This window comes from Miscanthus floridulus, chromosome 10 (genome assembly GCF_019320115.1).
Source record: "Miscanthus floridulus cultivar M001 chromosome 10, ASM1932011v1, whole genome shotgun sequence".
Lineage (NCBI taxonomy): Eukaryota > Viridiplantae > Streptophyta > Magnoliopsida > Poales > Poaceae > Miscanthus > Miscanthus floridulus.
The window spans coordinates 70,493,519-70,507,636 of NC_089589.1; the positions used below are offsets into that span (position 1 = coordinate 70,493,519).

At 52.7% G+C, this 14,118-nt stretch overlaps 2 protein-coding genes across 2 annotated transcripts in view; one reads left to right on the forward strand and one right to left on the reverse strand.

The window, feature by feature from the left end:
- Nucleotides 1–388: 388 nt before the first annotated feature.
- LOC136484843 (protein PEP-RELATED DEVELOPMENT ARRESTED 1 homolog, chloroplastic-like) overlaps nt 389–14,118 on the forward strand; it is a 29,971-nt gene continuing 16,241 nt past the window's right edge. The window contains exons 1-4 of the mRNA XM_066481808.1: nt 389–1,084; nt 1,588–1,663; nt 2,958–3,031; nt 7,590–7,592. Of these exons, the coding sequence (XP_066337905.1) occupies nt 830–1,084; nt 1,588–1,663; nt 2,958–3,031; nt 7,590–7,592 (408 nt within the window). The 5' untranslated portion in view covers nt 389–829. The remainder of the gene's footprint in view (nt 1,085–1,587; nt 1,664–2,957; nt 3,032–7,589; nt 7,593–14,118) is intronic.
- On the reverse strand, nt 9,089–13,921 carry LOC136487206 (uncharacterized; the record flags this gene model as incomplete). Its single annotated transcript, XM_066484328.1, has 2 exons — nt 11,639–13,921; nt 9,089–9,175 (listed from the first exon to the last, which is right to left on the reverse strand). Coding segments are annotated over exons 1-2 (2,370 nt in total), but the record flags the coding sequence as incomplete, so codon positions are not given.

A 14,118-nucleotide genomic window follows, 5' to 3' on the forward strand; every position in this document is an offset into this window, starting at 1 on the left:
AATAGTTGCTGGGAATTATCATAAGTCGTCAAATGTTTAGTATAGTTTTGACGTGTTCTTGGGACATATGCATATGTATGTCTGTGACGTGATTCCTTGTTATTCTACTCTAAAATCATCCATCATGCCACAAAAACTAATGGTTCGCGATGTCAGGAAAGCTGTCCTAATTGTTTAACTGCAACCTCGCAATTGTGTTCTTTTACACGAGAAAAATTGGTGCTGCACTCAGCTTCCTTTCACTTAGATTGTTTTCAGGGGAAAAAAATATCGCCCTCGGGTTATTTTCATGGGTATCCTGAAATGCAAACGTTACGTTAGCACGGACACCGTACCGGTTATCACAAATGCACGCAGCACGCACCACCGCACACGGATATCTCGCACACCCTGTTCATCTTCCCCGCGACACCGCATCCGCTTCCTCGCGACATGCCGCACCGCGGCCACGGCACCTTGCGCCTCCACGGTCGCGCCGTCGCCCTGCCCCCGCATCTCCCCGCCCGCGCCGCCACCTCCACCTCCCCGAGCCTTGGCCGCTCTCCGCCCACCCCCACATCTCCCCGCCCTTCGCAGCTCCTCGGATGACCACACCCGTGGGCTCGTGCTCACGCCGAGGGCAAACTCGCCCAGAGCCCACGCATCTGACAGGGAGCCGAGGGAAGCTCGATTTTTGAGCTCCATCCCTCGTCTCCGCTCTCAGCGCAATTTACGGGACTTCTGCCGTGGAGCTGCTGTCCTTGGACCCGTTTGGTAGTTGGAGCCGTAAAACAGCTCCCGGAGCCGTTCCGGGAGGGCTACCAAACGGCCCCTTCATTTCCAAGAGTCCATGTTTCTGTCCCCTGACCTGTCGCTTGCCTGTGCCGTCGTCGCCTTCCCATGGAGGCCCTCATCCCAACTAACTCCACGGGTCCCCTCCCGCTGCACCCTCACATGCCACGCAGCGGCGCCCAAAGTGCCCCTCCCCATCGCCTCACCGGCCTCCCTCGGAGACGACCCTAGCAAGTGGGACCCCGCCGAGTGCGACGCCCTCCTCCGCGGCGGGGAGCAGGTCGCCTCCGTGCCGCAGGAGATGCTCACGCTGGTCAGGATGCCCTACCACCGTTTCTTCACTGAATCACTGACGGCCATTACTAGTATGAATTTATGAAATGAACACAGTACTTCATAGAATTGCGTAGTTTCTCGGATTTCCAATCTTATTAGGTCGTTATTTATATTACAAAAAGGTTAAGCTGTTCCGCAATTAACTGTTCCACTAGTTTGTTTCGTGGCCAGGTAGTATGCTAATGGAGTTTGGTCCTCCTGGACTAATTGGCAAAGAGTTGTGAAAGCTTAGCCCATTGCTACAGTCAATTTATCCTCCATTTTCTTTCTCGGCTTATTAGTTTGTCCTAGATTATAATTCGCACTAAAATTGTCCAAGAACTATTATGGGGGGAGTCTTGAATGCCGAATGTGCTGAAGTGTTAATCTCATGTAGTTGCAGAATATAACTGCTATTCATGTGGTCTGACTAAATGGTTATACCTTATAATTGTATTATTGATATTGTTCTTGTATGTGGTTGGTCGTTGGTGTTTGTAGATGGTGGACATGGAGATGGATGGTGCATTTGAGCCGGTTGCTCTGGAGCTGGTGGCACAGGGAGTTATTGGGAAGAGTTGCACAGAAGGACGCAGATGATGAGGTACTTAATAGTCATTGCCTAACTCAGCCAAAGTACTTGTTTGCAACAAATTATTTATTCTTCACTAGGCGTCATTGTAGAGAGATAGCAGAACACCTCACACCCCTTGGGTTGGGCTTTCATATATATATAGTCACAAGGACTTCAGTACAATTACAATTAAATCCCTAAACATATACATATCTAACACCCCCGCCGTAGTAGCGAAAGGTTCACAGATGCATAGACTAGACCGAAAATCAATAAATAACTGTACAGGCAGGCCCTTAGTCATGATATTTGCGAACTGATGTGAGGACGACACATGGAGAACATGAACTTCACCAAGCGTGACCTTCTCGCGGACGAAGTGAATGTCGATCTCGATGTGCTTGGTCCGGCAGTGATGAGTGGGGTTAGCTGTCATGTATACGTTGTCACAGAAGACAACCGTGGTGGAGAGTAGCGGTAGATGGAGCTCTCGGAGAAGTTGGTGCAACTAGCAGCACTCGGCGAAGGCATGGGAGACGGCACGGTACTCTGCTTTAGCAATAGAGCGAGAGACAGTGGTCTGACGCTTGGACGACCATGACACCAAGTTGTCGCCGAGGTAGATGCAGTAGCTCGATGTGGAGCAGCGGGAGTCGGGGCACCCTGCCTAGTCCGCATCTGATGTGAGAGACTGGACAGGACCAGTGCCAATGTGTAGACCAGCAGAAAGAGTGCCCTTGACGTGGCTCTCGGGGGTCGTGCATGAAGAGGCACACCTTCTAGACCACATAGGCCAGGTCGTGCAATAAGGTACTGTAGCACCCCGGTGAGGCTATCATACTCGTATGGGTCGACGACTGGGGCAGCATCTGTAGCTGAGAGCTTGGACTTGGAGTCCACAGGCGTCGCGGTGGGATGGCACTCGGACATGGTAGCACGCTGGAGAAGCTCAATAGCATACTGGCGCTGCAAGAGGAACAATCCGTCAGTGTAGCGTGTGACGGAGATGCCGAGGAAGTGATGGAGCGCGCCTAGGTCAGTCATCGCGAACTCCGAGCTGAGGCGCGCGTTGATGTGACATAGGCAAAGTGAGGAGGCCATGAGGACGATGTCGTCGACGTAGAGCAACAAGTAGGCGATTTTGTCTCGATCTTTATAAATAAAGAGAGACGCATCACTTGCGGATGGCATGAAGTCGAGTTGGCAAAGATATGGCAAACCGCTGGTGCCACGCGCGGGGAGCTTGCTTCAGGCTGTAGAGGACTTCTACAACAAACAGACATGATTAGGTGCAGAGGGATTGACAAAGCCAGGAGGCTGCTGGCAGTAGACGATCTCTTCAAGACTGCCATGGAGAAAGACATTCTTGATGTCAAGTTGGTGAATTAGCCATGACTGCGAGGCAACGATGCTCAGGACGACGCGGATCATGGCCGGTTTGACAACCGGGCTGAATGTCTCATCGTAGTCCATGCCGTGCTGCTGGGAGAAACTGCAAACGACCCAGCGAGCCTTATGGCGGGCGAGCGACCTGTTGGCGTGGTAGTTATTGGATCTGATGGATAAGTCTCATGTGTGGCTGGTCTTTGTGGGGCTATGATGCTCACATGGTCATGGTCCTTGTGGCAGTTTTTCTGTTTTTAGGACAGCATCTTAGACTAGAGGACAGCATCTTAGAGGACAACATCTTAGACTAGAGGACAGCATCTTAGCTAGGACAGCATATTAGCATCTTAGACTAGCATCTTGGCATATGCTTGGCTGGCTAGCAGCCTATAAATATGTAATTCCAACCCCTCAGGTTGGTATGGCATTTGTGTGAGAAATAGACAAGAAAATTGCCCCAACTCCTAGTGTCATCCTCTCTCGATGAGAGTAAGAATTCTCCTACTACCAAGAGTGAGAATTCAGCGACTAACAACTGGTATCAGAGCCGTATTATCCTGTAGCCTGAGCATCTCTTGCTCATCTTCTCTCCCAGCCCCACAACAGCCCCAGCTGTTGGCAGCAGCAGCTCCTCCGGCCGCTCCTGTTCACTCCTCTCCTAGCTCGTCTGAAGCAGCCCTCTTCCCACGTAGCAGCCCCCCGGTAGCGCGTCATGTCCGCAGGGCAGTCTCAACGCTCGGTCGCCTCGAGCACGCGGCGTCGGCAGGAGGCCGAACTTGCCGCGGCAGAGGAACGCGAGCGAGCGGCGGCAGAGACCGCTGCGGCGGCGGCAAGGGCGTCGAGGCTGGCAGCGGCGGAGCTGGCAGCAGCCAGAGCGGAGGCGGAGGCAGCGGCGGCGGCGAATGCAGCGCGTGCGGCGGCAGCGGAGGTCGAGGCTCTGTGCGGCAGCATCGGCAGCTCCATTTCCACTGACGACACCGCCGACGCGGACCTCGAGCTGCTAGGGAGGGAGGCAGCGCGAGCGCGGGCGGCGCAGTGGGTAGCTGCGCACGTCCACGAGCGTGGCGGTAGCCCAGATAGGCGCGGACGCGCCGGCGGCGCTCCTGGAGGAGGCGCGCACGGCGGTGGCGCTCCTGGAGCAGCCGCGCACGCCCACAAGTGCGACGGCAGCCCAGACAGGCGCGGACGCGCCGGTGGCGCTCCTAGAGGAGGCGCGCACGGCGGCGGCGCTCCTGGAGGAGGCGCGCACGGCAACGGTGGCGGACGGGTCGATGGAGAGCGCGGCCTTCACTGGCAGCGTGGCTCTCTCTCCCCGGATCGGTACCGACGGGTCAATGGAGAGCGCGGCCTTCACAGGCAGCGTGGCTCTCTCTCCCCGGATCGGTACCGTGGTTACCACGGGCTCCAGGCTGTTGTCAGGGACGTTGGTCCTGGCGGTGGGTGGCCTACCCTCACCAAGACCAACTACGTCGAGTGGGCTGCGGTGATGAGGGTAAAGCTCCAGGTGCGGCACATGTGGGAGGCAGTCCGGTATGGTGACGTTGACTACGACCTAGATCGACGGGCGCTGGATGCTCTCATCGCTGCAGTCCCGCCCGAGATGCAGTTCTCGCTTACCAGCAAACGGACTGCCAAGGAGGCTTGGGACGCCATCACTGCGGCACGCATCGGCAGCGACCGCGCCCGCAAGTCCACACTGCAGGCACTTCGCAAGCAGTGGGAGAACCTGGCCTTCAAGCCAGGTGAGGACGTTAATGACTTTGCTCTCCGTCTCAACACTCTGTTGCAGAAGATGGTGCAGTTCGGCGACGACACTTACGGTGAGGAGAGAGCTGTCGAAAAGCTCTTCCGCTGCGTCCCCAAGAAGTACAAGCAGATGGCTCGCTCGATCGAGTCTCTGCTGGATCTCTCCACGATGTCGATCGAGGAGGCGATAGGTCGCCTCAAGGTCGTCGACAGCGATGAGCCACAGTCCCTCTCGGAGCCCATCACCACTAGCGGGAAGCTCCTCCTCACTCGGGAGCAGTGGCTTGCCAGCCAAGGTGACCGGAGGAAGGGGGAGCCTTCTTCCGCGATAGGCGGCCGCAAGCATGGCAAGCCACGCAAGGCGCACAGAGACGCCCAGGCCGGGGCGCAAGGACGTGCCGAGGGTGATGCCCGCGGAGGCGCCCAGGGCGGCGCCGCTGGCAGGCACAAGCCGGCACGAGACGACGCCTGCCGCAACTACGGCCAGCTTGGCCATTGGGCCAAGGACTGTCGACAGCCACGACGCGGCCAGGCCCACGTCGCACAGGCGGAGGAGGAGCCGGCTCTGTTCATGGCACATGCCAGCATTGAGCTACCTCCAGCGGCACCGGCCGCAGCGGCTCTCCTCCACCTTGACGAGCCAAAAGCACACGCCCTCCTCGGCGACAGCTCCGGCAACGACAAGACTGACAGGTGGTGCCTCGACACCGGCGCCACCCATCACATGACCGGTCGACGGGAGTTCTTCACCGAGCTTGACTCTAGCGTCCGAGGCTCCGTCAAGTTTGGGGATGCCTCCGGCGTGGAGATCAAGGGCGTCGGCTCCATCATCTTCACCGCCGTGTCTGGTGAGCACAGGCTGCTCACCGGAGTCTACTACATCCCCGTGTTGAGGAACTCCATCATCAGCTTGGGACAGCTGGATGAGAACGGTTCGCGCATGGTGGTTGAGGACGGAGTCATGAGGATTTGGGATCGTCGTCGTCGCCTTCTTGCCAAGGTATCCAGAAGCACAAATCGACTCTACGTCCTTAACGTGCAGGTGGCACAACCCCTCTGTCTCGCTGCTCGTCAGGACGACGAGGCGTGGCAGTGGCACGAGCGTTTCGGGCACCTTCACTTTGAGGCCCTGAAGCAGCTTAGTGCCACGGAGATGGTGCGAGGCCTACCGTGCCTCGACCATGTGGAGCAGCTCTGCGATGTCTGCGTGTTGACGAAGCAGAGGCGACTCCCTTTTCCCCAGTGGGTGAGCTTTCGAGCCAAGGAGAGGCTCGAGCTCGTGCACGGGGACTTGTGTGGCCCGGTGACACCGGCCACACCGGGAGGACGACGCTACTTCCTGCTGCTCGTCGACGACTTCTCCCGCTACATGTGGGTGATGGTCCTCGGCAGCAAGGGAGAGGCTGCGGACGCCATCAGACGCGCGCAGGCTGCTGCGGAGGCGGAGTGCGGCCGCAAGCTGCGCGTGCTGCGCACCGACAACGGCGGCGAATTCACGGCGGCTGAATTCGCGTCGTACTGCGCTGACGAGGGCATTCAGCGCCACTACTCCGCACCGTACAGCCCGCAGCAGAACGGCGTCGTCGAGCGGCGCAACCAGACGGTTGTGGGGATGGCTCGGGCCCTTCTCAAGCAGAGGGGGATGCCGGCTGTCTTCTGGGGAGAGGCGGTGGTGACGACCGTCTACATCCTCAACCGCTCGCCTACCAAGGCGCTCGACGGTAGGACGCCGTACGAGGCTTGGCATGGGCGCAAGCCGGCGGTCTCCCACTTGCGGGTCTTCGGCTGCCTCGCGTTCGCCAAGGAGCTTGGCCACATCAGCAAGCTCGACGACAGGAGCACTCCGGGAGTGTTCATCGGCTACGCGGAGGGCTCGAAGGCCTACCGCATCCTCGACCCAAAGACACAGCGTGTGCGCATGGCGCGCGACGTTGTGTTCGACGAAGGGCGAGGATGGGCGTGGGACAAGGCAGTGGACGACGGCTCGGCTCCGACGTACGACAACTTCACTGTTGAGTACGTCCACTTCGAGGGAGCTGGGGGAGTAGGCAGTTCTTCGGCGAGCGCATCTACCCCAGTCTCCGAGCCTCCACTGACCCCGGCACCTGCTACTCCGACAGCACCACGCTCTCCAGCCAGGACCTCGGCTGCGATGAGCTCTTCGCCGGCTCCACCATAGCCGGCAACGCCATGCACTCCAGCACCGACAGGCACCACTCCGGGCACGTCTACTCCACCACCAGCTCGTGTCGAGCACGGCTCGGTTGAGCTCGCTACTCCGCTCTCTCACGACGAGGAGCGCGTCGACGCGTACCACGATGGCGAGCCATTGCGGTACCGTACGGTGGAGAACCTTCTCGGCGACCAGCCGGTGCCGGGACCGGTGCCTCACAACCTAGAGGCGCAGTTGCACCTTGCGTGTGACGACGGCGAGCCTCGGTCGTTTGCAGAGGCCGAGAGACACGCGGCATGGCGCGCCGCGATGTAGTTGGAGATGGATGCGGTTGAGAAGAACCGCACCTGGGAGCTTGCTGACCTTCCTCATGGTCACCGCGCGATCACCCTTAAGTGGGTGTACAAGTTGAAGAGGGATGAAGCCGGCACCATCGTCAAGCACAAGGCTCGCTTGGTGGCATGAGGTTTCGTGCAGCAGGAGGGGGTCGACTTCGACGACGCCTTTGCTCCCGTGGCACGAATGGAGTCCGTGCGACTCCTCCTTGCGCTAGCTGCCCAGGAGGGCTGGCGTGTTCATCACATGGACGTCAAGTCAGCGTTCCTTAACGGCGACTTGAAGGAGGAGGTCTACGTGCACCAGCCGCCGGGATTTGCGATCCTCGGCAAGGAGGGCAAGGTGCTCCGCCTGCGCAAGGCCCTCTATGGCTTGCGGCAGGCATTGAGGGCGTGGAATGCCAAGCTGGATTCCACGCTAAAGGGGATGGGCTTCAAGCAAAGCCCGCACGAGGCGGCCATCTACCGACGGGGCAATGGAGGTAATGCCCTGCTGGTGGGTGTCTACGTCGACGACTTGGTGATCACCGGCACCAAGGATGCGGAGGTGGCGGCATTCAAGGAAGAGATGAAGGCCACCTTCCAGATGAGTGACCTGGGGCCTCTCTCCTTCTACCTGGGAATCAAGGTACACCAGGATGAATCTGGGATCACGCTTCAACAGATTGCCTATGCTAAGCGTGTCGTTTAGCTAGCTGGGCTCACCGACTGCAACCCAGCTCTCACTCCGATGGAGGAGAGGCTGAAGCTGAGCCGCGACAGCACGACGAAGGAGGTGGACGCTACGCAGTACCGGCGTCTTGTGGGGAGCCTTCGCTACCTCGCCCACACACGGCCGGACTTGGCATTCTCCGTCGGCTACGTTAGTCGGTTCTTGCAGCGACCGACGACGAAGCACCAGCAGGCTGTGAAGAGGATCATCCGCTACGTTGCGGGGACTCTCGACCACGACCTCTGATGGGACTAGGGGTTGTTCCTGATCTTTTGGTGAGTGTGGATAAACTCGATTTGGGGTGGATTTGACGTTGGCTGTCCGACTACAACGACCACAAGGTTGCTGCGCCTTAGCAACAGGTACACCGGCTCCGATTGTGATGTTCTTGCCGTGCCAAGAATACCAAGAACCTGCAAGCAACCGAGAACAAGCAAGAACAAGATGAACAAGCAAATAACTCACGGATTTAAGCCAAAGGCTGAATCTGAATCACAAGTTGGGGTCTTGAAACAAGCAAATCGGGTGGTCTAGCCGACACACGCGTTTACAAGGAAGAAGCAGCAGCTATCTTGCATCTAAACAAAACCCACCCTCATTCTGATGGCTGCTGGCTCTATTTATAAGGAGGAGAGCACAAGGGGGAGTGGGAAACCCTAATCTAGGCGTCCCTCAAAGGGCTGTAGTCAGTACAAGGCCCAAGCCCAAGCTGTAGGTCTCTGCGTCCTTTGGCTTGCTGCGCACAGCTTCGGTAGATTCTGATAGTGGGGTTGGACCCATGTGAAAGAGGACGACGCGCTCTTTCCAACAAGTCAAAAACCAGCTTCATTGGATCTCGTATCAAGGAGTTATGGTACTTTTGATGGAGTGTCCCCTGCTGTCTTGAGATGAGCTGCGCGCCCCATTAATGATGATTCCCACTTGTTCGGCTGCTCCATCCTCATCATGGGGTCTAAATATGAGGCAATGGAGTCTTGACCAACATTCCTAAGAATAAGACAATCATCACCATGATTTAGTAGCATCCAATTTTGAGACGAGTTTGTATGAACAGCGAGGAACGACTTTACCTGATAATTAAGTTGTCGTGCTCGAGCTCTTGTTATCGGACCTTGTTGTGCAGCAGGTGTGGTTGTATCCATGGAAGGGATGTCCTCATCATCCTCCCCTTCTTGCATTTGAGTCGTCCTCGACTCTAGTTCATCCTCTTCTCCCAAATATGGCTTCAAATCTGCAATGTTAAATGTGGGGCTAACCCCAAAAGCTGCAGGTAGCTCAAGTTTGTACGCATTATCATTAATCCTTTCTAACACTTTAAAAGGACCATCGGCTCTAGGCAGCAACTTAGACTTTCGCAAATCAGGGAACCTATCTTTTCTCAAATGGAGCCAAACTAGATCACCAGGTTCAAAAATGACATGTTTCTTCCCTTTGCTACCAGCTAGTTTATACTTTGCATTCATGCACTCTATTTTCTCTTTAGTGGTTTCATGCAATTTTAAGATCAGTTCAGCACGTTGTTTAGCATCAAAGTTCACTCGCTCCGAGGTCGGAAGAGGTAACAAATCAATAGGAGCACGTGGCACAAACCCATAAACTATCTCAAAAGGGCTTTTCTTAGTGGTAGAATGCTGTGAACGATTATAAGCAAACTCAACATGAGGCAAGCACTCTTCCCACATTTTTATGTTCTTTTTCAAAACAGCCCTAAGCAAAGTAGATAATGTTCTATTGACAACCTCAGTTTGTCCATCAGTTTGGGGATGACAAGTAGTGGAAAATAAAAGCTTAGTCCCTAGCTTAGCCCACAAAGTTCTCCAAAAATGACTAAGAAATTTTGCATCCCGATCAGAAACAATGGTGTTAGGCACACCGTGCAATCGAACAATCTCACGAAAGAACAAATCAGCAACATGTGTAGCATCATCGCTCTTATGACATGGTATGAAATGTGCCATTTTAGAAAATCTGTCCACAACAACAAACACACTATCCCTCCCCTTCTTTGTTCTAGGCAGTCCTAAAACAAAGTCCATTGAAATATCTTCCCATGGTGCACTTGGAATAGGAAGAGGCATGTATAAACCATGAGGATTAAGGTGTGACTTAGCTTTCTGGCATGTTGTGCAGCGAGCAACGAACCTCTCCACGTCTCTCCTCTTCTTGGGCCAAAAGAAATGACCAGCAAGGATGTCCACTGTCTTTTTCACACCAAAATGTCCCATGAGTCCTCCTCCATGCACTTCCTGCAACAATAACAAACGCACGGAGCTAGCTAGAATGCATAGCTTGTTAGCTCTAAAGACAAACCCGTCGGTGAGGACGAATCTGTTCCATGTTTTCCCCTCTTGGCAATTCAGCAATACATCTTTGAAATCATTGTCATGTGCATATTGTTCCTTAATAGTTTCCAAACCAAAGATTTTAAAGTCAAGTTGTGAAAGCATGTTGTAACGTCTAGACAAAGCATCAGCAATTATATTTTCCTTCCCCTTTTTGTGTTTGATGACATAAGGAAAGGACTCGATGAATTCAACCCACTTGGCATGTCTACGGTTCAGTTTTGCTTGACTATGGATGTGTTTCAATGATTCATGATCAGAATGTATGACAAACTCTTTGGGCCACAAATAATGCTGCCATGTTTCCAAAGTCCGAACTAGAGCAAGCAATTCCTTATCATAAGTAGAATAGTTCAAACTAGGGCCACTCCACTTTTCACTGAAATACGCCACAGGTTTTCCCTCTTGTAACAGCACACCACCCAACCCAATTCCACTGGCATCACATTCAAGCTCAAAGGTTTTGTTGAAATCAGGAAGTTGGAGTAACGGTGCATGAGTTAACTTATCTTTGAGCGTGTTGAAAGCATCCTGTTGGGCTGCAGCCCAAGTGAAGGTTGCACCCTTGGTGAGTTCATGCAGCGAGGCTGCAATGGTGCTGAAGTCCTTCACAAATCGACGGTAGAAACCAGCAAGTCCTAGAAAACTCCGTACTTGTGTGACCGTGCAGGGAATAGGCCAGCTGTGTATGGCCTCAACCTTGGCTTGATCAACTTCGATTCCCTGCGGTGTCACAACATATCCAAGAAAAGAGACTCGATCTGTGCAAAAGGTGCACTTCTCAAGATTGCCAAACAAGTGTGCATCCCGTAGAGCATTGAAAACGGCACGCAAATGATCAAGATGTTCCTCTAATGATCTACTATATATCAAGATGTCATCAAAGTATACCACTACAAATCTGCCAATAAAAGAGCGTAAAACCTCGTTCATTAATCTCATTAAAGTGCTGGGTGCATTAGTCAATCCAAAGGGCATGACAAGCCATTCATATAAACCAAACTTAGTTTTAAACGCTGTTTTCCATTCATCTCCTAGCTTCATACGAATCTGGTGGTAACCACTACGCAAATCAATTTTAGAGAACACAATTGAGCCACTCAATTCATCAAGCATATCATCTAACCTTGGAATAGGATGACGATATCTAATTGTGATGTTGTTTATCGCTCTACAATCAACACACATGCGCCATGATCCATCCTTCTTAGGAACTAAAAGCACGGGAACGGCACAAGGGCTAAGAGACTCACGCACATAACCTTTGTTGAGCAATTCTTGTACTTGTCTCTGAATCTCTTTTGTCTCGTCCGGGTTGGTCCTATACGGCGCACGATTAGGCAAGGAAGCCCCAGGGATGAGGTCAATCTGGTGTTCAATCCCTCGAATTGGTGGCAGCCCCGGTGGTACCTCCTTTGGAAAAACATCGGCATACTCCTGCAAAAGATTAGTGACAGCAGGAGGCAAAGAAATAGATGTATCTTCGAGTGAAAATAAAGTTTCTTTGCAAACCAAAGCATAGCAAACAGTAGTACTAGCATCAATCTCATCCAAATCAGATTTGGTGGCAAAGTAACAAGAGCCTTTCAGCTTGATCTCATTTTTATTATGATGAACAGATTTGCTAGACTTCTTCTTATGTTTCTCAAGTTCATTAGCGACAATCTGATTTTCACTAGCTACCTGATTCTTAAGTTTGCTAGATCTAGCAAGTTCATCTCTTAGAATAGACTCAGGGGACATGGGGTGCAACACAATCTTCTTGTCATTATGCACAAAAGAGTATTGATTTGTTTTACCAGAGTGCAAGGAATCTTTATCAAACTGCCATGGTCTACCTAACAACATAGAGCATGCTTGCATAGGCACAATATCGCAGTCAATGGAATCATGATAAGAACCAATGGCAAACTCTACCCTTACCAATCGGGTTACCTTCACCTTGCCGCTGCTGTTAAGCCACTGAATGTAGTAAGGCTGCGGGTGTGGTTTTGTGCTCAATGAAAGCTTCTCCACCATTTCAGCACTTGTCAAGTTGTTGCAGCTTCCTCCATCTATGATCACATGGCAAGAGCGTTCCTTGATCACACACTTGGTTTGAAACAAAGTGTGGCGCTGATTTTGTTCAGCCCTCTCCATTTGGGCACTTAGCACCCGCTGCACCACGAGGCTCTCATAGTGCTCAGCAGCTTCAGCCCCAATGTGCTCTTCGTCTTGTTGGAAATCATCTCCTTTCGCTACATTGTTAGCAGCAAACAAAGCATATGTTTCTTCATCAAAATCACTAGCAGAGGAATACCCACCATCAGCTCGCACAACCATCACACGTGTGCTTGGGCAGTCCTTGCGTACGTGGCCATATCCTTTGCAGCGTAGGCACTGAATATCCCTTGTTCTCCCCGTGGATACCACCGAGGATGAACTCTTGGCAGATGTAGCCATTGCTCCTCTAGTTGGTTCACTTGGGCATGGTACAGAATTTGTTGTAGAGGAGCGTGGCTTGATGGTCGAGGAAGATTGTGGGGGTGCACGCGTTGACGGTGCAGCAGCATTGGAGAATGTCCACGGGCTAGCACGACCTACAGGAATGTTAGCCCTCATGCTAGCTCGTCGTCCCTGCACTTCTCGTTCAGCTTTACAAGCAAGGTGAAATAAACGATTGACAGAATTATATTCCTTATAAGCTAGAATGTCCTGAATCTCCCGGTTCAGCCCACCCATAAATCTAGCTATGGCACCATCCTCATTTTCCTCTAGCCCGCAACGAAGCATACCCATTTGTAGCTCTTGATAGTACTCTTCTACAGATTTGGATCCTTGCCTCAATTGTTGCAACTTATGTAAAAGATCACGGGCATAATAAGAAGGAACAAATCTGGCCCGCATGACCCGTTTCAAAGCATCCCAAGTTGGTGTGTTATTTGGGTTCTTACGATGGTATTCAGACCACCAAACAGAGGCAAAGTCAGTAAACTCACTAGTTGCAGCCCTAACACGTTTGTCCTCAGGGAAATCATGGCAAGTAAATTTCTGATCAACAGCTAATTCCCAACTAAGGTACATATCAGGATTATACCTCCCATCAAAAGCAGGTATGGTGAATTTAATCTTACCAAATGAGTCATCGGCACGTACCTCTTGCCGTGGTCGGCGAGGACCTGTCTCATGGCGGCGGCGATGTTGTTCGATGCGTCGATGACCATTCAGCTCCTCATCAAGCTCAGTGTCCGCTGTATATTCTTCTTCATCATGACCAGCAGCACTGCCCATGGTGGTGTTGTTGTGATTGCGTCGTTTGAAACCATCACAGTGATTCTGTTCCATCCTCTCCAATCGCTCCAAGACACCTACAAGAGATGTATTAACAGAACCAAGAGTGCCTTCCAAGGAAGCCAACTTGGTGTTGGTCTCAATCTGAGCCGTCTCCAATTGACCAAGGCGCTCATTGGTGACACGAACATCCTCATCAAGGTGTTCAGCATGGAGCTTCACTTTGTGTTCAAAGTGTTGCAGCAAGGCTTTTGATCGAGGTGATTGTGGAGGGGTCCTTTCACCTTCTCCTGCCATGGTTAGTATGTAGCAAGGGAATCACAAGAAAATATGTCCTACCAACTAACTGAATTAGGTGGCAACAATTTTCATTCTCTCAGCATGTGCAACCGAGTTCTTACATATCCTTACCTTGCTATGCAGATGGTGTTGGCGACGACAAGAACAACACAAGTAGTAGCAAGTAGAACCCTGTGATGTTGTAGATAATTTGT